This window comes from Panthera uncia (assembly GCF_023721935.1).
Source record: "Panthera uncia isolate 11264 chromosome C1 unlocalized genomic scaffold, Puncia_PCG_1.0 HiC_scaffold_3, whole genome shotgun sequence".
Classification (NCBI taxonomy): domain Eukaryota; kingdom Metazoa; phylum Chordata; class Mammalia; order Carnivora; family Felidae; genus Panthera; species Panthera uncia.
The window spans coordinates 18,547,292-18,572,177 of NW_026057584.1; the positions used below are offsets into that span (position 1 = coordinate 18,547,292).

Below are 24,886 nucleotides of genomic sequence, written 5' to 3' on the forward strand. Positions count from 1 at the left end.
TGGTTGAGTGTCCAACTCTTGATTTTGGCTCAGGTCATGATCCCAGAGTCATGACATTGAGCCCCACATTGGGATCTGCGTTGAGCATGGAGCCTGCTTGGGTCTCCCTCTCTCTCTCTCTCTCTCTCTCTCTCTCCCTCTGCCCCTCCTCGCTCTCTCCCTCACATATAAATAAAATAAAATAATAAATAAAATAAAATAAAATAAAATAAAATAAAATAAAATAAAATAAAATAAAACAGCAATCCACTCCTCCATCCCTACACTCTCAATTCCTTACGCTACTCTTTCTTTTTTTCCCTATAGAATGCAACATCCGCCAACATACTTACTATTTTATATTACCGGTCTTCTACCACTAAAATATAAGTGCCACAAGGGCTGGAATTGTTTTATGTTTTGTTCATTTTTGTGTCTCACTAACCAAGAACAGTACCTGGAACACAGTGGGTCCCAGTAAATATCTGTTGAATTAATGCCCATCTAGTTTTAGGCATGATCACAGAGCACAGGTGACTGCCCAGTTGAGTCCAATGAGCAGTAATTTTGTGTGTCTCTGCAGCACCTTATATTTACAGAATCTTTCCTGGCTTATTACCAACTCTTCTCCCTCATCAGGTGTTCCCCTCCTGGGGGACTAGTCTTGCAAAATTCTACCAACTTTATGCAATACAAAGTTCAAAGTCATAAAAAAAAAAAAAAAGACCAAAATAGCAAGAAGTTGGCCCTCTCACTTTCCTCCTGCCCTCAATTATTTAGAAAGAAGGAAATCTTAGAACTTCATGTTTCCTTCTTCTCCAAGTGTCCCTCTCTCAATATGGTTCTTTGATTTCTGGGCTTTGGGATCCAGTTTTAGGAAGGGTTTCTGGATGAGGCAAAATGCTTTGCACGAGGTGCCCCTCAGTAAGTGAGTCTCCACCTTTCTCCCCCAGTCTACGTTTTGGTTTATTGACCCTCTTACTTTTTGTCAGCTTCTCAAAGCTTCTCTTCTTGGTCCCAACCCAGATATAGTCTAACTGACTATACCTCTGGTTTTTTGTCTTTAGCGCCCCTTATGACCTCAGTGAAAATGTTTCTTACTTCCTGTCTGCCTTAAAACCTGCCCCTTTGCTCTTTTAACATTCTTCTGATGATGCTCCCTCTCCAGCTGCATTTATAATAGTGCCCATGCCCCTTCTCTCTGAACTAGATCCCAGGTTATTAAGAATTTGATTGAGAAACTAATTCCTGCTATCAATGGCGCCATTCCTATTCACTCTTGGCTCTTGCTGCTCTGGTAAGGCTCTTCCTGATCAGTCCTGGGCACAAGAAATGGGCACAGGCTAAGGGTCTGCATGAACTAAGGTTTTGATTATGTGGGGAAAGAGCTGGGCAGGGGACAGTTGTTAAGTGACCACCAGGTGTAAAGCATTCTACTGATATAAAAACATGTGCTAAGCACTGGTGGTGAGCTCCTTTAACACTTAGGACTGTTGGCGAAAGATAAGCTCCTCAAGACCTGGAGACCTGGAGACGTCTACACGCTACATGGTCTCTTTTTATCATGGTTGGCTTTTACTTCCTTTTCCTTCTCTGCTTTATTCTCCCAACAGATCTTCCAAAAGCTACCTTGCTTGTTAGAGATAATACAAATGGGAATGGAGGAAAGATGGCTTGGCCAAGTGTCTCCTTAGCCTTTCTCCCATGTCTACTATCTGCTTTCCCTTTATTAGGAAGGGACCCATATGGTCTCTTGACCCTTGGTCAGTCCTTCCTTTAGATTCTCCCTTAGGTGCCCTTGTGCTCTGGCTAGTGGCTTTTAGGGCGGCATTGGGGTGGGAGCTGTTATTCCCTGGGGTGGGAATCAGAGAGAATAAGATTCCTCTCCTACCCTCTTCCTCTGTTTTGGTGGGTTGGAGGGCCAAAGCCTTGACAGAAAATGTTTTATTGTCAGCAGGTGTTCAAGATGCCCTGTAACCAGAGCCTAGGTTTGGTCCTTCTTTCATCCCCTCACCTGGAGATGAACCCTGGAGTAGCTCTTCTGTTCCCTAGGGTCAGCCTGGTGTCAGGGCTGCCTGCTCTTGCCTCCTAAGTGAGCCTGGGTTTAGGGGTTTAGCAAACTCACTGGGAATCTTAAACCCACAAGATTATGGCTTCCTGCAAGGAAGTGAGGAGTATATCAGTAGGAAGCACTAAATTAGGTAACCAGGGCATCCTTCCTCCTCAGTGAAACCTAGATCCAAGAGAGCACGAGATGTACTATACCTAGAAATGATCTTAGAGTACCTGGGCTGCAGCCAGGAGAGAGGACAAGGAGTGTAGAAATCCTGGGCTGAGGGACTGAAGTCTCAGAAAGCAGCTTTTAGCCTCAGGACTGATCACATCCATTTAGGAAAATTTCCTCATCAAACCTGTCTTGACTCCTGTGCAGATTCACGCTTCTCTCTTTCTCCAGCCCCCTTCTCCCACCACCCACCCTCATCACGACCACACTCCTGTTCTGAGTTGAGGTCTAACTTGAAGCATATCTTTTAACCCCCACTTTCGTCTGTCTCTGCTCCATCCTCCTCTGCTATCTCTTTGATGCCTCGTTAGGCCCTGCTCTAACCTAGGTAGGCACTGGATTTTAGCGCATCATTGGACACATTTAGGTCACGTCCCTCCACTGCCACCCCAGCCAGGGGGTTAGCTGGTGCCCTGTTGTGAATGAGTATTTTGAGTTAAACTAGTAGCAGGTAACTGGGGCCTAGCAGTTGACCTTCAAGCACTTCAGCTTCCTAACCCACAAACTGCCAGTCTTCTTGTCTTTCTGGAAAGTGACTTTGTATCCAGAATTTTTATTTCTAGAATCTCAGAATCCTTGGAATCCTTGCCCTTCTTTAAACTCAGAGACCAGAGGGGCCAGGCACTGGCCACAGGTCTGGAGAGCATGTCCCTCAATGGACTTACCACCATGCTTGGACTTTGGTAGTTACTGCAGATATTGTGTTAAATAATTTTCACTTTTTCATGTTTTTGATGTTTGATTTGATCTGGTTTTCACTGTGTCTTTTACAACATTTTCACTATAGGGCACCTGAGTGGCTCAGATAGTTAGTTGAGCATCCAACTCTTGATTTTGGCTCAGGTCGTGATCCCAGGGTCATGAGATTGAGCCCCACGTTGAGCTCCATGCTGGACGTGGAGCCTGCTTGAGATTCTCCTTCTCTCTCCCTCTTTCCCTCATCCCTGCTTGTGTGCATGCACTCTCTCAAATTAAAAAAATAATAATAGGGGCGCCTGGGTGGCGCAGTCGGTTAAGCGTCTGACTTCAGCCAGGTCACGATCTCGCGGTCCGTGAGTTCGAGCCCCGCGTCGGGCTCTGGGCTGATGGCTCGGAGCCTGGAGCCTGTTTCCGATTCTGTGTCTCCCTCTCTCTCTGCCCCTCCCCCGTTCATGCTCTGTCTCTCTCTGTCCCAAAAATAAATAAAAAACGTTGAAAAAAAATTTAAAAAAATAATAAAATAAAGTATTTTCACTATAAAATAGTGGTACATATAAAGGAAAATATATGATGTACATAAGGCATAAAGGATAATAAAGCAAATACCGTGTACCCACCAGTCACTGCATTTTAAAGCAATTAACAGTAATTTTCAGCCCCATTCCCCTCCATCCCCTGTCCCTCTTTCCTGTTTACCCTCACTGGGTTGAAAACAGTGGGCAGAGCAGCTGGGGAAGCCTGAGGGTCATTCTGTTCCCTTCTCCACAGAAGTGGCCCCAGACGTACATTCGTCTAATGGGAGTTTAGACATTGACCATCAGTGTTATTTTCGTTAACAGGAAGGCTGATCAGGACACAGTTTATCCCTCTCAGTCCCTCCCTGCCCCCAATAAAATGGAATATCTATTTAAGATGCATTTCCCAAGAAGAACTCTGACAGCTTTGGTTTCTTCTTCTGGCTGTTTATGTCTCCCTCTTGCCCTTGCCCTCCCTAAACCTAAACATCTATAATGATCCAGATAGTTCCAGGACTTCATTGATTTTTCATCCTGCTTCATTTTGTCTGGCTCCTACAAGTGAAATATCTAACTAAACTGCCCAGGTTTGCCTGCCAGGGTTGGTCACATAGACAGAGGACAGGCCGCTCTCCCCCTCCCTTTGAGCCCTCGAGCCACTGGACATTATTAGTGTCTTCTACAGCAGGCTCACAGAAACCAGCAGCTACAGGTTTTACAGAATTAAGATTATACATAGTCTCAACTATTAAGGAATTCATAATCCAGTGGAATATTAATATACACAAATATACATAGTGTATTATCAACTCTCAGTAAGCTTATTTGTTTTCCTTTTTAAGTTTATTTATTTATAGAGAGACAGCATGAGCACAAGCAGGGGAGGGACAGAGAGAGAAGGAGAGAGAGAATCCCAAGCAGGCTCCACACTCTCAGCTCAGAGCCTGATGCGGGGCTCAAACTCGCAAGCCACAAGATCATGACCTGAGCCAAAATCAAGAGTCAAATGCTTAACCAACTGAGCCACCCAGGTGCCCCTGTTTGTTTAAATATTATCTCAGCAATTAATTGTCAGGAAGAAAATTTCATCAATTAGCTTAAGTGAAAAGGGAATATACTGAAAAGGCACAGAGAGATCTCTTGGTACCTAATTTCAGGGCACTTAACCGTGCCTCACAGGGGCTGGAAAGGTGGCTTCTTTCCCAGAGATCTCAAATCACTTTTTATCCCTCATGCCCACCCCCTGGCCAGTTTGCTTCTGCTCCCACAAACTACTGACTGGCATGGGGCTTTGGTTTGACTTGTTGCTCACTCTGACTAACTCTACGTGGCTGTTCTAACTAAGCATCCACTGTTGTTCAGTGAAAGTCCACAGCAGGGTTTTTTTTTACCCAAAGGTCCATGGTTCCCTTGAAAATCCATGCTTAGAATTCAGGGATTCGTGAATCGGGTGGAGGGGAAAATTGCAACCTTATCTTCATTAACCTGTAATTGAAATTTGGCATTTCTTTCTCTTATAAACAGAAACCACTACAGCATTAGCAGCGCCTACAATTTTTGTCACCAATAGATATCACAGATATTTTTATATCATTTTATATATGAAATAATTTATATATGAAATTTTATCAAGAAATATAGTTTGTATTCACTGATGTTTGAAATGACAAGTTATTAGGCCCGTGGCTAGATCTTGTAGTTTAATATATTAATAAAGAAGCATACATATTAATGTATTACTCATTTTAAAAAATATTTAAAAAAACACCATTTTAATTCATTGGTTTTCTTTGTAATCTTATATGTCTTATTTTTTATTTTTTTTAAATGTTTATTTATTTTGAGAGAGAGAGAGAGAGAGAGAGAGACTGTGAACAAGGGATGGGCGGCGAGAGTAAGAATCCCAAGCAGGCTCTGCATTGTCGGCACAGAGTCTGATGTGGGGCTCGAACTCACAAACTGGGAGATCATGACCTGAGCTGACATCAAGAGCTGGATGCTTAACCGACTGAGCCATCCAGACACCCCTCTTGTATGTTTTTTTGTACATATTTGGAAGAGTCCTCAGCCTTCACCAGACTTCATAGGAGTCCATGGCACACACAAAAAAGCAAAGAATGCCTGCTCTATGGCTTTTGGGTCACATATTGGATGGAGAGAATCTGATTGGTCTAAGGATTGAGTTCTCTTGGGTCAGATGTCCACCCTTGGTCTAATTAGCTGGGTTCAGGAGATCTGGGTCACATAGTACAGATTTGACCACCTCATCTTGCCCTTTTATGGGGGTATGTGGGTGAATAGAATACACCTCCAGAGAAGGGAGCTTAAGTGACCTGGCCACCTTAACTTACTTTGTAGTCATTTGTATTTGATATAGAGAACAGTTTTCTTCCTACTTGTATTGTATCATCTATCTAGGAAAATGGCTCCATTGGTGCAGTATGCGACTCTTAATCTCTAGATTGTGAGTTCGAGCCTCCCATTAGGTGTAGAGATTACTTAAAAATACAATCTTTAAAAAAAAAAAAGAAAAGAAAGTATGTAGTGTTGGTTGTCAAAGGAACCAGTAGAATGTGGATAGATCAATATGAATCCAGAAAGAGATCTACTGATCGTCTAAGTAGTAGCATCATGTTAGTATGGCAAGAAAACACAGTTTGTAATTGGAATTAATAGTAAAGTTTTAATACTGAGTGAAAAAAAAAATCTCTTCTTCCCCCAGCCAGGATCATGGATCCTGGAAGAGCCATTCTTTCCACATGCATTTTCTCCAAATTATAGCTTCCATGTTTAATCTGTCATAGATGTGCTCAGTGTATTCATCTAGGATATGCAGTCTTTATGCCAGGAAAACAACATGATACTTACTATCTGCTCAAAGAGGAGCAAGGGAGGCTAATGCTGAGGACATGCATCCTTCTAACCTGGGGCTGAGTTAGGAATTTGAGTGCAGAGATTTCCAGAGAATCTCATTTTCCTGTGACAATATCACACAGATGTAGCTGCAAAATCTCATTCCCTACATGACACTGTTTTTCCTTGCTAGCCTTCCTTCAGTCATTCCACTAATTCTGATCAATCTGGCAACAGTGATTTGGGCTGGGGGCTATTAGTTCGCTGGTTCCTGTAGATTTCCCCCCTATGTTCAATTCAGTGTGCTGTTCTGAATTAACGGACATATATCTACCCCAGCTCCACCCTCCAGGTCTACCCCATGGCATTGCTTCCGTTTGTCTCCAGCGTAGGTTAAGAGCAGAGAGTTTGGGGGCAGAGTTTGGAAATCCCTGACAAGGGTGAAAAATCCTGCCTGCTTCCTGCTGTTCTCTCAAGGCAGACTGGGCACAGACCTGTATCATAGAACTGAACATACTTTGCTGAACCCATAATCATTCATTTATTTCTTTGGACCTAGCATAATCTGGCTCACAGAAGGTGCCAAGTAAGTGACTAAATTTATTTGTTTCTGTAGCTTGAGATTTTTTTCCTTGATCCTGCTTTCGGGAATTATCTCCTGCTATTAAGCAAGATTTATTCTGTGTATGTGTGCGTGTGCGTGCACATGCGTGTATACCCTTGTTTATTTAATAAAGAATTTAAAGAAGCTTTTTCAATAACCCTTTGAATTTTATTATCTCCCAGTCCCCAGACCTGGAAAACAGTGTTCCCTTTACCTATTCCCAGAAAACTTGCAGCAGAATATATTTACTAGAGTCTAATTCAGCATCCCTGGACCTCAGACTGGCTTTAGCAGGAAGCAGACTTTGGGATAAAGTCAGGGTCAGTGATAGAGAAGCTCAGACTGTGGGAAGCTGCCATCAGAAAATCTCAGGGCATTGAATTTGAAAGGTGCTAAGGGCTCAGAACCTCTAGGTCTAGTTATTCCTTCTCCGCAGGACTTAGGGAGACCCTTGCCTCTCTTCCCCCCACCTCCCATCCCATCTCCTATCCCAATTAATACATCCTTTGCTGATACCAACAGTTTTTGCTCCTAGCAAACTGATATGAATAGCTTTAAAATTTTTTTTAATGTTTATTTATTTTTGAGAGAGACAGAGACAGAATGCAAGTGGGTTAGGGACAGAGAGAGAGGGAGACACAGAATCCAAAGCAGGACCCAGGCTCCAGGCTCTGAGCTGTCAGCACAGAGCCCGACGCAGGGCTTGGACCCACGAGCCGTGAGATCATGACCTGAGCCGAAGTTGGACACTCAACCGGCTGAGCCACCCAGGTGCCCCTGAATAGCTTTTTTAAATAAGAACTTGCAGAAATGGCTCTGAGGTTGTGCCGTGTGCCCTAACTTAAACTCTACTGGGTTATGGGAATCTAGGACTGCAAAAGGAAGAACTAAGAAGTCCCCAGAGTTCCAGCCTCTTGTTTTTTGGACTGAGTGAGAGATTGGCAGTCAAGGGCCCATATCTAACTGAGCTAGTCAAAAGAAGATCCTCAGCCAGGATTGGGAAAAACTTCCATCCCAAAGCTCAGTGAATATAGGTTGTAGGCTCCATGAGCGAAGTAGTCATGTCTGTACCCCCAAACTGAACGCCCAGCACATACTTCAGAGCCTGGCACATAGTAGACACTTGGTAAATATTTGCAGAATGAACCTGAATTCTAGGAACTCACAGCCTGGTTGGGGAGGCAGGAAATGAGTAAACAAACGAACAGTTGAAAATTATTGTAATTGTTTGGAGGGAAAAGAACAGAGTTCTATAAGGACAAATACTTTAGATGATATGGTCCAGGGGCCTGAAGAAGTGACATTTAAACAGACATCTAAAAGATGAGAAGGGACCAGCTTGGAAGCCAGCAGGGGATAGATATATAAGAGATGCTGTTAAACCCCTAGCCAGTTAGAAGTAATGCTGAGGAGGAAGTCTGCATGCCTATTTATCTAGATTCTTGTAGGCTATTTATAGAAAAAAAAAAAGGAGGGTCTACTGTTGATTCATGGTTAGTGTGTTCGCCGCTGCCCCCACCCCACGCCGTTCCTTACATATCCAGCTTTGTTTTATAATACCTTAGACCTGGTGTTATTGACTGGGAATCAAAGGCTCTAGTGTGTGGCTGGCCACGAAGAACAATTATTTGTTTATGGGTCTGACTCCTCAACCAAAATATGAGCTTCTTGAAGGCAGTGAACTCCATCTTATCCTTAGGACATGGCACACTGTGTGGCATATTCAACAATTTCGTTGAATGATTGAATTGCTAATAACAGTTAATATAATATTTATTGAGCGCTTTCTGTGTGCCAGGCAGCGTAGCAAGCATTTCACATGCATTATCTCATCTAATCCTCATGATAACTCTGTAACGCAGGTAGTATTATTATTCCTGGGGTTACAGTTGGAGAAACAAAGGGCTACTAGCAAGATAAAGTGATGGATTGGGGATCCAAGTGTAAGCGTTTCAACTCCAAAGCCCACCCTGTTCAGCTGATTGAAGTGCTTCTTCTGGTTGCCTTCAAGGCACACAAATTGCTTGGAACTCTCAAAGGAATGTGATTAATACGTCTCACACATTATCTCATTTAACAATCCTCTCGGCAACCCTCATTGATAGGAATTATTTTTCTCATTTTATGGAGAGAAAATTGAGGCTCAAAGGGATTAAGTCACTTAGCTAAGATCATAAAATGGATATGTAAATGGGGAGGGGCGTATTTTCAGAGTCGGGCGCGTGTGACTCTGGATCCTGTGTTCTGTCCCTGTTCTGTGCTAACTCCGGTCACTCAGTCACTAGGCAGGAGTCTGCTCCACTGACTGTATTAAAGCCCTTTAAAAGTTGTCCAAGCCTGTTGAGAGCCTAAGCGTCTATTCCTATTTTAGTATAGGTGCTGCCAAAGCGAGCACAAAGCGTCTGTTCCTAAAAGAGGAAACAGAATGGAGAATGGCAAGAGGAGGGGGGAGAGCAGAGACTTTATCTTTTTTAAAAATCCTTTTAAAAATTGAGTTACAATTTGTATACTTTAACATTTACCAGAAGTGTGCGATTCAGTGGTTTTTAGCATGCTCACAGGGTCGTACAGCCATAGCTGCTATTGTGATTCCAGAACCTTTTTATCACCCTAAAAAAAGAAACTCTGTGCTGATCCGCAGTCACTCTTTATTTCCCCCCCCCCACCCTCAGCTCCTGGAAATTGCTAAACTACTTTGTCTCTAGGTGGATTCGCCTATTCTGAATATTTTACACAAATGGAATTATACAATATGGGGCATTTTGCATCTGGCTTCTTTCACTTGACTTGATGTTTTCAAGATCCATCTTCTGAAGCAAGTATCAGTACTTTGTTCCTTTTTATGGCAGAATAATTTGCCATTATATGGGTATGGCACATTTTGTTTATCCATTCATCAGTTGGTCGACACTCATGTTGTTTCCACCTTGGGATTATTATGAATAATGCTGCTATGAACATTCATGTAAAAGTTTTTGCATGAACATAGTTTTCAGTTCTCCTTGGTATAGACCTAGGAGCACAATTGCTGGGGCATATAGTGACTCTCCATTTAACTCTTTGAGCAACTGCCAGATTGCTTTCCATGGTGGTTTATCTTTTATTAATAAATGTTTTAAATTGAAGTGTAAGATATATACAGAAAAGTGTCCATATGATAAGCAGATAGCTTGAAGAATCGTTACAAAGTGAGCATGGCCATATAATCAGCACCCAAATCAGGAACCAGAAACTTTCAGTTCTGCTCAGTACATGCCATCTCTAAAGGGTTGCCGCTGTCCCGACTTCTAATACGATAGGTTATTTTTGCCTGTTTTGAACTTCATATACATGGAACTATATACATGATATATACTCTTTTATACCTGACTTCTTTCACTCAATAAAATGTTTATGAAGTTTACCCGTGTTGTGGAGAGCAGCGCTTTGTTAATTTTCATTTCTGGATAATATTTCATTGTAAGATCATTCCACAATTTATCCATTTGCACTGGATACATACATAGAATTGGAATGGTCTCTTCATAGTTACACATATGTTTAGATTTAGTAGATGTTGCCAGTCTTCCAAAGTGACTCTCAGTTTGTACTCACACAAGCAGCGTCTGAGAGTTCTGGTTGTACCAAATCCTTGTCAACACATATCATCTGCCCTTTCCCTATTAGCCATTACAGTAAGTATGTAGCGGCATCCTATTGTGGTTTTAACTTCCCTAATAACTAATGGGGTTTTGTACATTTTCATGCAATTATTGGTCATTTAGATTTGACCAAGCCTTTTGTCAATTTTCTCTTGAGTGATTTGTCTTTTTCATATTGATTTTTAAGAGTTTTCCATAGATTCTTCATATATTCTAGAAATGAGTCCGTTATTGCTTGTATGTATTGCAGGTATTTTCTCCCATTCTGTAGCTTGCTGTTTTGCTCTTGGTGGTATCTGTTGGTGAACAGAAGTTCCTAATTTTAGTGTAGTCTAGTTTATCAATCTTTTCCTTTGTGATTTGTGTCCTAGTAAATCTTTACCTACCTAAGGTCATGAAGATCAGGCCCCTCTCATGAGTGTGTGTGTGTGTGTGTGTGTGTGTGTGTGTGTGTACTTATGTGTATATGGGGAGGCGGTGCATCACCCTCTAGAGTAAGATTCTGCAGGGTAGACAGGATACTGTGTTACCCTACAGGGAGCAGGCAGAAGGCGCGGTGGTGGTGGGGGCAGGGAGCCCATGAGGTGACAGCCGCCATGGGCTGTGTTCCCAGCTGTCAGGCGTGTAATCTGGAGTGAAAGAGAATCCCTTTAGTGGTAGAGGTCCTACAGAGAATACTAGCGGGTCCTCTAAATCACCTCTGTGTCCCGTAGACCCAGCTGACTGTCCTCTCTTCTCCACTGGAACAAGAAAGAAAATGAAATCTGCACTTCTGAACAGTTGCTCGTGGCACAGGGCAGGGATCCAGAGCTTTCAAAGCCAGGTGCCTGCCTTATAGCTGTGATTTTTGTTGTTATTAAATATGACGCTTTTTCTTTCTGATTTTTACCACATTGTTTCATCTCCGTTTGGGGAAAGGATGGTGAGGCGGCTGAACTTGAGAGAGGTGCTTGATGGTCATTCAGACTGGTTGTCTCCCCAGCACAGGCTGGCCGGAGTCCCCTCCCTAAGCCAGAGCTGACAGGAGCTGCTTGTTCTTGGAGAAGGAGTGGGAGCTGCTGCTGAAGTTTCTGAGGGGCTCCGAGGATTCCTCCCCCCCAGGAAACCACTTTGGTCCCCCAGCCCCTTTGCCGCTTGTGAGGCGCTCCCCAGACTAGAAAGCCGCGGTTTGTGCTGGGGCTGGGTGGGGCTTTGGGACAGTTTAGGCTTGGCCCTGCAAAGGGGAGGGGTGGCTCTGGAGCGAGCAAAGGGTCACAGCTTAGGCTGTACCATTTGCTTGTCACCTTGAGAAGTTCCACCTTGTCTAGCAAAACCTCCTTTCAGAGGCAGCCACCACAAAGGGCTCTTATGAGAGCGGCGGCCCCCGCCCCCCCCTTCACTTCCACTCCCTTTACCATTATTTTTCTTTTGGGGCAGAGCTGAGGGGCCTTCCTGCTATGACTTTGAGGGGCTGTACTTATTTTAAAAGGAGATTTAGAGTCTAGAGCCTCCCTGTACCAGAGACTCCTGTTTCTGATTTTCTAGTACCATCGGAGGACATGCCAGGGCTTGAGTAAGGCTTTCCTTCTCTGGAGGGCCTTCTGTCTTTTCCTTCTGTCAGCCTCTTGGGCTATTTGGGGAGTTAAGAAGTAGGTGAGGGCTAGCTTCTAGTACTGGACCTCAGAATGGGGACCAGCTTCCTTGTGGGGAATGGGTTGCGAGGGCAGAAGGGAGACATGCGTGTCTCGTGGGGTGTCTCTAAGAGGTATTAGAGCATAGTGGTTCAGGGGTACGTTCTGGAGTCCGGCTTCCCAGGTCTTCTACTTCCCCACCCTACCACTTTCTAGCTGTGGCCTTGGTTAGGTTACTTAACCTCTCTGGGCCCTTGTTTTCTCATATATAAAATGACAATGATTTTAGTGCCTTGCTGATAGGGTAACTGTGGAGATTAATTGAGATAATGCATTAAAATGCTTAGCCTAGTACCTAGTACATTAAAAGTGTCTCCAAATGTTAATCTTACTAATATTATTTAAGCCATCTACTTGGACATCTCTTTTATAGTCTCTCTTCCCATCTCCCGTCTCTTCTAGCTGTGCAGTTCAGGGAGCTCACTAGGCCTCAAGTGGAACCAGAAAAATCTGAATAATACAAGTAGGACTGGACTTTATCTCGAACTGTTTTGAACTATGCGCGTATCTTATCTCCATTGCATTTCCAGCACCGTGAGAGAGAGAGAGAGGCAGCAAAATTATCCCATTAGAAGGGCAGGCCACAAAGCGATTTACTGATTTGACTAGACGGCATACCTGCGTGCCTGAATGTAAGAACGCATGCACGCAGCCATTCTCCCACCTCGCGTTAACGTGGGGAGGGGCAAGATGGACTGCAGTTGATTTGCGGGGTCCCCAGTGCAAGATTTTTTTTCCCCCAAACACAAGATTAAGTCCAGACCTGTCTGTGCTCTCTCCTTAGCAGAGCCCAGCGCTGAGTGGGCGGGTGCTCAGGAGCTAGAGGCTGCCGGGAGAGCACGGTGAGGTCAGCAGCGGCGGGCAGAGTGGTCAGGGTAGGCCCGGTGGGGCCCAGACCCAAACAAAGCTAACCCAGACCAAACACAGGAGCGGCCTCAGCCGTCTGGACTTCACATGCCGTCTTCAAGGGCAGCGTGCCTTGTGTGCTCAGGGTACTGTGTTCTCTCCCAAATCAGCAAGATTTGCAATCAGCGAACTGAGAGAACTCACAGGGGTGCTCTGTGAGGGACAAGACAGAGGCTGGATCTTGCTTGAAGCTCCAAAACTGCTCATCCAAGTGAGCTGCTGTGGAGTAACTGAAGTGCGGAGGAGGGAGAGCCAGCGGTTGTATTTGCAAAACCTGGATATTAATGCCATCTCTCTCTTTTTTCTGTCCCATTAATGTTTTTTTTTTTTTTCTCTCAGACTCTGAAGAAACAGAGATCAATCCCATCAAAATACATTTGTCTGTCAACTGTGGATGATGTATCTGCAGGTCATGTTTTATGTTTTTCTACTTTCCAAATAGCCTTTGTTGATTGAGCATGTGTTGGTTTAAAATGGAAATGGCGTGGCAGAGCCTTTTGCACCAGGCACATTAGGGAGCAGGAAGGGGTGGTGGGAAAGGGTTCCTGGCGGAAGCATCGTTGGACAAATTGGGCTGGTTGGAATGCTTTTGCTGAAGTTTTTTGGGGAGCAAGCTGCTTGTGCTCTGTGTGCCTCTGGAGAGGGTAGCTTTACTCTCCAGGGTCGCACCTGCCCCACCAGAAAAAAAAGAGGGTGAGGAGGATGAAAAGCAAGATCTTGACCTCTCGGGTAGGTCCTGAACTTGGGAGATCAAAGAAGATCTTTGAGAAGCAACAGAGCAGTTTGGGGTAGATTGGGAGACATAATATATACCGAGCTGGCAACCTTTACATTATTGCGTGTGACCCTTCTAGCAGTCTCATATGAACAGGTGTCACTAGGTATCCTTGCTTTTCTGGTGAGGGAACAGAGCCAAAAGAGGTTAGGAACATAGATGCTGACTGGCAAAGTGAGGGTTTAAAGCCAGGACTTGTTGGTACAGAAGCCATCTGGCCTTGGTCCTGACCAGAGTCTGAGGAGTGGGCTAGTGTGGCAATGGTGGGCAGTGAACTCCCTGAGGGTTACCAACCAGGGTTTCCATGACAGTGTGTCCCTGCTCTGGGCTTTGACTTCTCACTGAACTGTTGGAAGAGCAGTGGGGAAGGGTTAATAATTGAGTCAGACCTGGTTTCTCTGTCTGCACTAGAGCATCAAGACATTTCTTGAGCCTCCTTGGCACTGGACTTTTCCAGGCAAGAGAAGTCTCGGTGTGCCTTGCAAAGGGAAGGGACAGACATTTCTTGGGTTCTTACTCTACTCTCTCATTTAATCCTTCCATGAACCATGACCATAGTTGTTGTTAGTTACCCCCCCATCCCACCCATCTACCCATCCCTCCATCTCTCTTTCTCTCTCTCTCTCAAGATCAGACATTGATTAAGTATAATAACTTGCCCTAAGTGTTCCTGCTAGCAAATAGACCTAAGGTACAAATCCAAGTCTTTGGACTCTCAAGCCAGACCTTAAAGCTTGCTTCTACTTCTCTTTTTTCTTCTAAGAATTTATTTTTCTAATCCCTGGATAATCTTCCTGCTTCCTCTTTGAGTGAGAAGCCGCTTTGGGCTTTCTCTTTTTATACCGTGATACTTCCCCTGGGCATTGGATTCACCTTTCCTTCTAGTCTCACCCTTTTGCTACCACAGCTGGCTCTGTGTTGCAGACTTAGAGGTCATTTCAGGTTTCCTTTGGTCTGGGGATTTATTTTCGGTTTCTGGATCATCCCTCTGTGACATCCACCTTCTGTTCTGGAATGGGGTGATCCTTGACTCCTTACGAATGCTACACCCACTCCATCGGCAGATCCTGTTGGCCATACCCTCAGACATACCCAGAATCTGGTCACTTCGTTGCCACCTCCTCTCTACCACCCAGGCCCAGGCTCTCCTGGTCATCCTAGCAGCCTTCTACAAGATCTGCCTACTTCTTCTCTGGTCCTTCAACACTCAGAGTGATGCTTTCAAAATGTAAATCAGATCATTTCACTCCTTTGTAAACTCTAATGGCTTCCCATCCTCCAGAACAAAAGCTAATAAACTACATTAACTGCCGATTTCAAAAAAATACACAAACACACAGGCACATAGCTGCCATGCTCGTCCTCTGGTACAGGGTGACTGTCTAATTTATCGTGCAAACTAGGACTGAATCAGGGAGAAAGGGACCTCTATTAATGAACGGCAACAGGCATAAGCGGGGACTGGACCCAGGCAAACTGGGAATCTAGTCCCTTGACCCAGAGAGCCATGTGGATCATTCTCTCACTTCTGTTTGGGTTGTTAAAAAATATTAACTCTCTCAGTGAGGCCTTCTTTGGCCTCTGATAAAAATTGCAGCACAATCCTGCCCCAATCCCATAACGCCTGTGCTGATTTATTTTTCTCTGTGGTCACCATCTGATAGAGTGTATGTTTTAATTAGCTATATGTTTGTTGTTGATCCCCCTCTCTAGCATGTAGACTTCAGGAGAGCAGGAGATTTTTTTCTTATCTCTTGTGTTCGATCTGTTATATCCCCAGCATCTCAATCATCCCGAATACCGTAGATGGTCAGTAAATATTTGTTGGGTGAATGGATTGAAGGTGGAGAGGAGCACTGGGGAGTTCTGTTTGTTAGAGTCTTTCTAATTAGTCATCTTCCTAAACCGTTTTTCTCCTTCTTCGCTATTTTGGTAACCCTTGGGTAATGTGGGACCCTAGAAGAATTTTCCAATGTGCCCTTAACCCTAAACGGAGCTAATGATGCAAATCACCATGATTTCCTAAACTGGGACTTGCTTTCTCCAGGCGAGGAAGTTTGTGAACATCCCAGCAGAGTTTACCAGGTTGCGTGAGGGAGGAGAGGGACTCCTACCCTTAGGGAATCATGCTTTGGGGGCTCTGCCCTGGTGTGTGACAGTACAGTCTGTGGGGGCCTGGGGGCTGGGCGCTGCACAGGCTTCTGGGCCTGGTGCTGGCACCAAAGACCTGCTCAGGGCTGACACTTGGTCTGTTCCCTTTTCTCCTTTGTCCCCTACACCCAGTCTCCTCGGCTGTGGGCCCCTATTGAGTAGGGTGAGCTACTGTCAGTCAGGGTCCAGCCTTTCTTTACCCAGGACTCTAAAAGTTTCTTTTCTGAAACAGCTTCAGAGGAAAGGAGGGATGGAGTTGGGGCGGGGTGAGGGTGGGTAGGGAGGTGGAGAGTGAGGTTGGGAATCTGACCTTTTATTTCTTTTTTTTTTTTAATGTTTTATTTATTTTTGAGAGAGACAGAGAGAGAGAGAAAGAGAGAGAGAGAGAGAGAGAGAGAGAGAGAAAGCTGGGGAGGGGTACAAAGAGAGGGAGACACAGAATCCAAAGCAGGCTCCAGGCTCTGAGCTGTTAGCACAGAGCCTGATTTGGGGCTTGAACTCACTAACCTTGAGATCACGACCTGAGCTGAAGTTGGACGCCCAACCGACTGAGCCACCCAGGCACCCCACCCCTGTCTAACGTCTTATTTCTAATGGAAAGAGACAATTGGGATCTCTCCAGCAGATCCTGCTGGGGTCAGAGAGTAAGAGGGAGCCTTGGAATTTCTGGACCCCTGGGAGTGAGTTTGAGGACTCATAGTGATGGGAGCTACAGACACAGCTCCACGACAGAGGGGAGTTTGGGCACTGGGAACTGAAATGAGCTGCAGTAGGGAAAAGAAGGGGAAATAAAATGCCCTAGAGGATCTGTAGCTTTGGTTTTCCTAAAGCTTCTGATATGGCCAGATGGCAGGGGCCAAAGTCCCAGCAAACTGGAGATGGGAGAGAAGTGTCGCTGTGGGACTCCTGAAGAGTCACAGTGTAATGGTTAGTGAAGAGGTGCTAAATGTTGCCAAAAGCCTGCAGAGGCAAACTTGGAGAATGCTTCTGACCCCTCACGCTTGATTCAGTATTCGTTTGGAGCCAAGCAAGCCTTGGCAAGCACGGGTGTAGTAGAGAAAGCCACTTTGTGAAACAAAAGGAACCTCCCACGGGCATACCCTTAATTCAAAAAACGAAGCCCTTAGCAATCTGGTGGGTATGAACTTCGCCTTCGGGTCCTGTTTCCCATGAGATACATCAACATGTGTGTCTTGTCTTTTCACACCTTTGTGCCTCACACAGCTCCCCACCTTCACAGTCTAACCTTGCACGGCTAGCCAGGTGTCACCCTCCCCACCCCAGGCTTTTTGGGAGACTCTCAAATTCCTCCTCTTTCTTCTTCTCTGGGTTCTTAATACTCTTTGTTTATAACTCTGTGATAACACAACACTTGGAAAAAACCCTACACTGCCCGTTCCTTGCACCTGAATATACTCTTTGAGGCAGGGACTCTTATTTTAAATCTTAGACTAGCTCAGTCCTGTTCTGAGGAGGGTAGGGTATACGTCTTTCCCCCTCGCCCCAGTCCTGCAGTGCCTGGCACGTGGGAGAATCTTAATAGCTTTTTGCTGCGTAGCACTGATTCTGGGTTAATCGGATGAACACATTATACAGTAGACTGACCTGTCTCTTCTTCCCCTCCCCACTCTGGGCAGTGACCTGCTTTGTGGCTGGTACACCTTGCTCCTGGCTCCTTTGTACTTATGGCAGGGGGCACTGCTATTTGCTTTTCTTAGTCCTGACCCCAATGTTCTCCCTTTGATCTCTGCCGCCTGCCCTAGCTCGCCCCTGCCATTGTCCTGCATGGAGCTAATGTTCCTCCTTCCCAAGCCGGGCCTCTCCACCTCCTTCTCCTTGCATATTGTGAGGATGATGCCTGCGGAGTCAGTGATGATGGGAATGGCTGGAATGGAATTGAGGGATGGCCTCAGCCCCCTGAGGGTTCCAGGTGGGGCCAGCTTTTCAGGTAGAACGTCCATTTTCTCTGCTCATTCCTTCCTTGTTCCCTGAGAGAGTGTGTTCCTGAGCTGGATGGGAGTTTAGGCAAGTGAACTGTGATGTGAGGCAAGAGAGCGTTGTGATCCTGGGAAAGGCTGTGTTGCCCTTTTGACTAAAATTCTGCTGTTTCCGGAAGTAAGCAGGGTAGTCATTGTATGCACGGGCACTAAAGCCCACCTCTCTGGGTTCTAATCCTGCTCCACTGCTTGCCAGTAGGCACCACCTTGGGAAAACGGGGTCTTACCAGTGCCTGCCATGTTCATTCCTTCACAAATAGTTACTTTGTTTTTAATGTTTATTGATTTATTTTGAAAGAGAGAGAATGCCAGCATGGGGATAGGCAGAGAGAGAAGGGGAGAGAGAGAGAATCCGAAGTGGCCTCCATGCTGTCAGTGTAGAGCCCGACACGGGGCTTGATCCCACAACCGTGAGATCATGCCCTGAGCTGAAATCAAGAGCCAGAAGCTTAACTGACTGCACGGCTCAGGCGCCCCAACTCACAAGTCGTTATTGTTGTTCTAGGTACCAGGGAAACAGCAGTGAACAAGGCAAATGGGTTAATACGTTGACAGTATCTAGCACATAGTAAATATGCAGCAAATGTACCCATATTCTCTTTGTAGTACTTTTCAGGGAATACTCAGGTGGGGTGACTTTTGACAACAGCTGCGAGACCAGATGTCCCTGAGACAGGGAAGGATGGAAGAGGTTTAAGATACAGATTCTGTATTTGAACTTAGGTTCAGGACAGCACTGGCTTTAGTGGCCTTTCATTTTGACACTAAATGCAGGAGCTGGCTAAAAATCACCCTAGAAAATTTATGAGTCTGCTTAGTTCCATAGAAAGGGCAGGAGGGGGTGACATGGGACTGCCTAGATTCTGCCTAGCCCATTTGTACAGGCAGCACCATGCCTAACAAGCTGTGTGTGGAGGACCCTTAAGAGAGGCCATCTTTCTTTTCTTTTTTTAAAGATTTATTTTGAGAGAGAGAGAGAGAGAGAGCACATGCACACATGTGAGCGGGTGAGGGACAGAGAGAGAGGGAAAGAGAGAATTCCAAGCGTGGGACCCTGACACTGGGCTCGATCTCATGAACCTTGAGATCATGACCTGAGCCAAAATCAAGAGTCAGACGCTTAACTGACTGAGCCACCCAGGTGCCCTGAGAGCCCCCATTTCTTGAGCAGTCTGGAAACATGAGACATAAGGAAGGAGAACAGCTGTTGACCTCTCCACTGTCAGGGCTCTCTGGCTGTAGAGTAGAGGACGTTCTGCTGGAGGAGGTGGCTTGGGGAAGCTGACACTAAGAAGGAGAGTGAGGCCAGGTAGAGGTGTGTGGCCTGATAGTTTGCCTTCCCTGTTTCAGTTTGTTCCTCAGGGCTGTTTTACTCCTGGGGTGATTATTGGCTAGAAGCAAAGTTTCAACTTAAGGCTCCTGATTCATTATCTGTGGTTTCCAGGGGAAGTCCAAGCCTGATGTGGTCCTTAGGGAAATGGGATTGGAGTATAAATGTGTGTTACATTTCCTGGGCATCAACAAGTTTTCCAGCCACCACCCTACTCAGGGAAAGATAATCCTGACTGTGGTTCAGCAACTACTTCACTGCTTCTCCCACTTTCTTTCTTCCAGCCTTCTCCCATGGTGGGTTTCAGAAACGAATGCCCTTATAGCACAGAGCAAGTGCCCTTGACACAAGATGTGGGTCGATCCAGGATGCTTGGATTGGTGCCCATGTGAGCTGCTGGCACAGCTTCCCTCAGAGACCTGCTAGCTTGGCTGGGACCATGACTGTTTGCATGCACAGGGACAGGGGAAGTTACTCTGGGTCCTTTCCAAGATTCCGGAGTGCAGCCAGGCTTAGGACCACGGGATACCATGCTCCTTCATCTCGTTTTTATTGCCTTTCTTCCGTCTTCAGCCATTACTTCAACTCAGTTAAGCCAAGTGTACGAAACTTGAACTAGGCAAAGCATTTTCCTGTAGATGTAAATCCATGGTTCATTCACAAGGAAGGAAACAGAGTGTGATGATAGTGGTATTTCTCAACTTTTTTCTCATTATCACCTTGCTAAGGAACCTTTTTTAAATGTTTGTTTATTTATTTTTAAGGTGAGGACAGGGCTGGAGGGGCAGGGAGAGTGGGAGAGAAAGAATCCCAAGCAGGCTCCTCGAGTTCAGCACAGAGCCCCATGGGGGGCTCGATCCCAAGAACCGTTAGATCATGACCTGAGCTGAATTCAAGAGTTAGACACTCAACTGACTGAGCCACCCAGGCACCCCATAAGGAGCCTTTTAAGACACTTTTTTCTAATCACTTCCTCTCAAGAAATTTTAATCCACAGACATGCCAAAATTCTGTTTATATATGGTATGTGTTATCTTTCATACTTTAAAATTTTTTTAATGTTTATTTATTTATTTTGAGAGAAAGAGTGTGCACACACATGAGCAGGGGAGGGGCAGAAAGAGAGAGAGAGAGAGAGAGAGAGAGAGAGAGAGAGAGAATCACAAACAGGCTCCATGCTGTCAACATAGAGCCCAACGTGAAGCTAGATCCCAACGAACAGTGAAATCACTACCTGAGCTGAAATTGAGAGTTGGACACATAATGAACTGAGCCACCTAGATGCCCTGATCTTTCATACTTGAAAAGAGTAAGATGTTTTTATGCCTCAAGAATCAATTTTCAGGGCACCTGGGTGGCTCAGTCGGTTAAGCATCTGACTTCCACTCAGGTCATGATCTCACATTTCGTGAGTTCAAGGCCCGCGTCGGGCTCTGTGCTGACAGCTCAGAGCCTGGAACCTGCTTTGGATTCTGTGTCTCCCTCTTTCTCTGCCTCTCTTTCTTTCTCTCTCTCTCTCAAAAATAAACATTAAAAAAAATTTTTTTAAAGAATCAATTTTTCTCCCCTCCTGGGGGAACCCCATTTGTCGGTTCAGGGATTACAGTAAAGCACCATGGGATTGCAGTAAGGAATGTAAAATGGCAGGGAAGCCTCCAAAGCTTTGCAAAATTTAGTTCTCCCATCTCCTCTAACTGAACTTCACAGCTCCATAATTTATAGTCTTATCTCTCAGTCTGTCATTCCCATTCTGCTCTTTCTCCCCTTCCCTGGATTTCATCTTTTTTTTCTCTCTCTAGTGTGGAATTGTAGGAGTGAATTTAAGTAAAACAGTCATCTGTACAGCTCAGGGACAATGTAGGGAAGATGATTTCCTAAAACAGTCCTTTAGGAGGTCATCCCTTTGGGAGAAAGACCCCAGAGACCCATGGGTACCCCAGGGGTATTCATGGGAAAACATAATAGACTTTAAGTATTGGGGGAATTAAAGATATACATTTGGAGTTGCCTTTCAGAGGAGAGGAGCTCACAAGAGGTCTTATATTGTTCCCAACAATATATGGATATGGATGTCCTATACTGGATCTAACTTCCCTACATAAATTCTTTTGGGTTTGGTGCCATTTCTGCCAGTGGAAATATCAAACTCCTTTTCTCTGGCAATAGAGTACAACCAATGACAACATCTTCTCTCCCCTCTAGAAACTACCAGAGGCATGCCATGTAGGTGACGGAAGACCCTTTGTCATGCATTTACAGAATCTGTATGTGGCAGTCACCAGACAAGAGATCCAAGTGAGACAGGAGCATCAAGGCAATGGTGAGTAGCTCCGTAGCTGTGGAGGTTCTTGGTCTCCCTGGGGTTAGAGTTAAGGTATAGGTCTGTGCTGTCCAATATGGTAGTCATGATTTAAATTTAAATTAAAAATGAATAAATGAAATAAAATGAAAAATACATGTCCTCCTTTGCTGTAGCCACATTTCAAATGCTCAATAGCTACGTGTGGCCACATGTGGCCAGCGGCTACCAAGGCGGACAGTGAAGATGCAGACATTTCCATCACTGCAGAAACTTCTATTGGAACTGGTCTAGGTATTTGGAGAATTAGTGAGAGGACCAGGAGAAAGATTAATCTCTCTACCTGAGACATGGTAGGAAATGTCTATTGAAGAGTAGTTGGCTGTTTTGAGTCAAAGAAGCTCTTGTCCTACCTAGTTAAAGTGGGCCTGGGGAATCTTCAAAGTAGACACAGAGCTTTCCAAAAGTCAGCTGGAAGTTGGATTTGTGGCTACTTCTGTCTGTTTATATCTTAGTACTAAACCCTGGCCTTTATCAGAATGCTTGGTAAATGCTAATGCCTTCCTGGTAAGAAGAAGACATTTATCACTGTCTTCTCTTGATCTTTCTGATTTCAGGAGATCCTCAGCCCTCAAGCAGTACCTCCCCACAAGGAACTGAAAACCAACTTCTGAGCCAGCCAGAAGAGCCGGTCTCCTCAGCACCATCCCTCCCAGTGACTGAGAAAGACCCCACAGTGAGTCATGCACCTGTAGCCCCTGAGCCAGAGACCCCACGGCTATCACCTAGTTGATGCTGCCTTAACAAATACTGGAGGGTATTTGTGACCAGGCCTCTAGATTATGGATTTCTATATGGAGAATCATGGTCTTGTGCATCTTACTTTGGTATTTCCTCTCTGCAATTCCTGTACTGACTGAGGGACCTTGACTCCTTCTCTCCCTTACCCCGCTTCCAGTGATAGTCTATGAGGTTGTTCCCTGCAGGAGAAGGGATGTACACATTGCATAGGGTCTTGTGTCACATTCACGGCCCAGCACAGACTTCAGACCACCTGTGCCAGCCACTCATCCCACCCAGAGTCGGGGGAGCAACCTAACCTAAGTGGAACTGTTCGAAACCTCTATTAACTTGGATTCCTTTTCTTTCTAGGGTCCTTCAGGCCCTGTGAAGAGACCTCAGTTATCAAAAGTCAAGAGGAAGAAGCTAAGGGGGCTCTTCAGTTAACCTGTCACTGTCTCAACTGCTGAGGATGGACCTGGAGAATAGTGCCCTAATGTCAGCCTAAAAGGCACTCCCATGGCAGGAGTATCTCTGACACAGAGTTATATAGTCTGAGGCCCCACTGTAGGGGCAAGATAACTGAAGTCCATGTTGAAAGGCATGGGTACTGTTGACCAAGGGAATCTTGGCTCTAGCCTGTTGGCCATTGGCCTTCCCTATCCAAGTGGAAGCCAGCTTCTGAGAATCCCATACCTTCCTCTCTTTTGTTAGAGGTTCTCCAGACCCAGGGTCCTACCGTGGACTTTAGATACATAGGGCAAGCCAGCAAAAAAGCTCAACATGCTCAGGAAGCCTATCTACCTTTCTTAAGAGTCTCTAGCCAGTCCCAGGTGCTCCTCAGAGACCCACTTCTCTCTTAAGCATGGAATAAAAAGCAGTCACACCCCCCTGCTTTCGAGATTGCTTATTCTATGTAACATGACCAACCTATTTCACTTTACTGGGCCCCACCCATTGTTGTCTCTAGGTGAAGTTTAGGCCCTCAATCTGCTCCTTCAGATTCTTCTCATGCTTCTCTCATGTGGCCTACGCTAAGCCTCCATTTGGGAACTTTGATCTTGAGAACTCTTTCCGTGGTGGGCACAGACAGAACAGATTGCTGCTGTTCTCCTTTGCCCAACTTCATATGGGGTGTTGTTTTGTTTTTTGTCCTTGTTTTTTTTTTTTTTGTCTGTTTCCAAGGCATAGACAACAGACTAAACCACAATATGGGATTGAAATTATAAAGAGCTTCGAGCACAAGGGCCGAGGTAGTTTCCCACTGGAGTGGGAGAGAAAGGAATTTTATTCTCCCGTCCTTCATGCCACTTCAAATAACATGGTAACTAGAAGAACTCGAGAAGATAGGACAGCAGGGAACAGGAATGGTCACAGAGTTCTCTGGGACAACTGAATTGGCCTAGGGAATGAATAGTGCTTAGCAGGAAAAAAGGCAAAATTTGTATGAGATAGGAAGAATCTTAGTTAAAAAGTCCACTCTTTGGACAGATCTGGAAAGATTTAGCAGACCAGGATTGGCAAAGTCCCATGGCCTTTTCTGCTAGGTTTTCCTCTATGGGTAAGACCATCTGAAACATTATTTAGGAGAGACAGGAAGGAAAGTAGAACCCCGATGTTTACTGGGAGCTGTTAGGTAGAGGAAGGAATGGGGGCAGAACCCACGGGGGCCTTTTCGGGCTTATTTACTTATGATGGTCAAATGCCTCCTCATCCCCATGTCTTCTCTGTCTGGGATGGGTGTTTCTGTCCTTATGTCAAGTCATGGGGAAGAGGACAATCCAAGCAATGATAAAGTAATAATAATTATAATAAGAACAGCAATAATAATAGGCAGCTAAAAGTTACTGAGCAGTTAATATATACTAAGTACTCTAATAACTACCTGGCATTGAATCCTCATAGCATCGTATGATGAAGATACTGTTAATCCATTAAGAAATACAGTCTTGAAGTGATTAAGTGACTTATCAAAGGTCATTCAGCTAATAAGTAACAGCCAGCATTTGAACCCAGACTTTTGAGTTCTTCACTGCATCCGTATGTACATTACAGAAAACGTTTTCCAGGAAGGGTGTTAGGCCTTTTCTATCTTCCACTGTAACTGCCCTTCTCCTATGATCTTGCTTCCTTTCAATAGGATCTTGTAGTTCCCATCACCTCTTCACAGCCGGAGCCTTTCAGGACTTCAGGACCCCCATGCTTTTACTGACTAGCCCAGTCTGAGAGCTCCACCGGGGCTCATTCCCAGTCACCGTTGATAACTCTTCACCTCCAGATCACAGTGCCCCACTGTCGTGACTATCACTGATGCAAATTGGGGACTATGTAAAAACAATCTATCAGATGGCTCACTTTGTTCTTTAGGGATTTTTTTGGCATAATTTAGATAGCCATATTTCA

At 45.1% G+C, this 24,886-nt stretch overlaps 1 protein-coding gene across 4 annotated transcripts in view; it reads left to right on the forward strand.

The window, feature by feature from the left end:
- The window catches only part of NHEJ1 (non-homologous end joining factor 1), an 81,209-nt gene extending 57,832 nt beyond the window's left edge, over window positions 1–23,377 (forward strand). For 2 of the 4 annotated variants that reach the window (XM_049614859.1, XM_049614858.1), the window contains exons 6-8: window positions 21,607–21,724; window positions 22,321–22,439; window positions 22,856–23,377. In XM_049614859.1, the coding sequence (XP_049470816.1) occupies window positions 21,607–21,724; window positions 22,321–22,439; window positions 22,856–22,930 (312 nt within the window). In that variant the 3' untranslated portion in view covers window positions 22,931–23,377. Of the gene's footprint in view, window positions 1–13,490; window positions 13,561–21,606; window positions 21,725–22,320; window positions 22,440–22,855 lie in introns of all 4 variants that reach the window. The other 2 variants (XR_007454279.1, XM_049614860.1) reach the window with 2 other exon arrangements.
- Window positions 23,378–24,886: the final 1,509 nt, after the last annotated feature.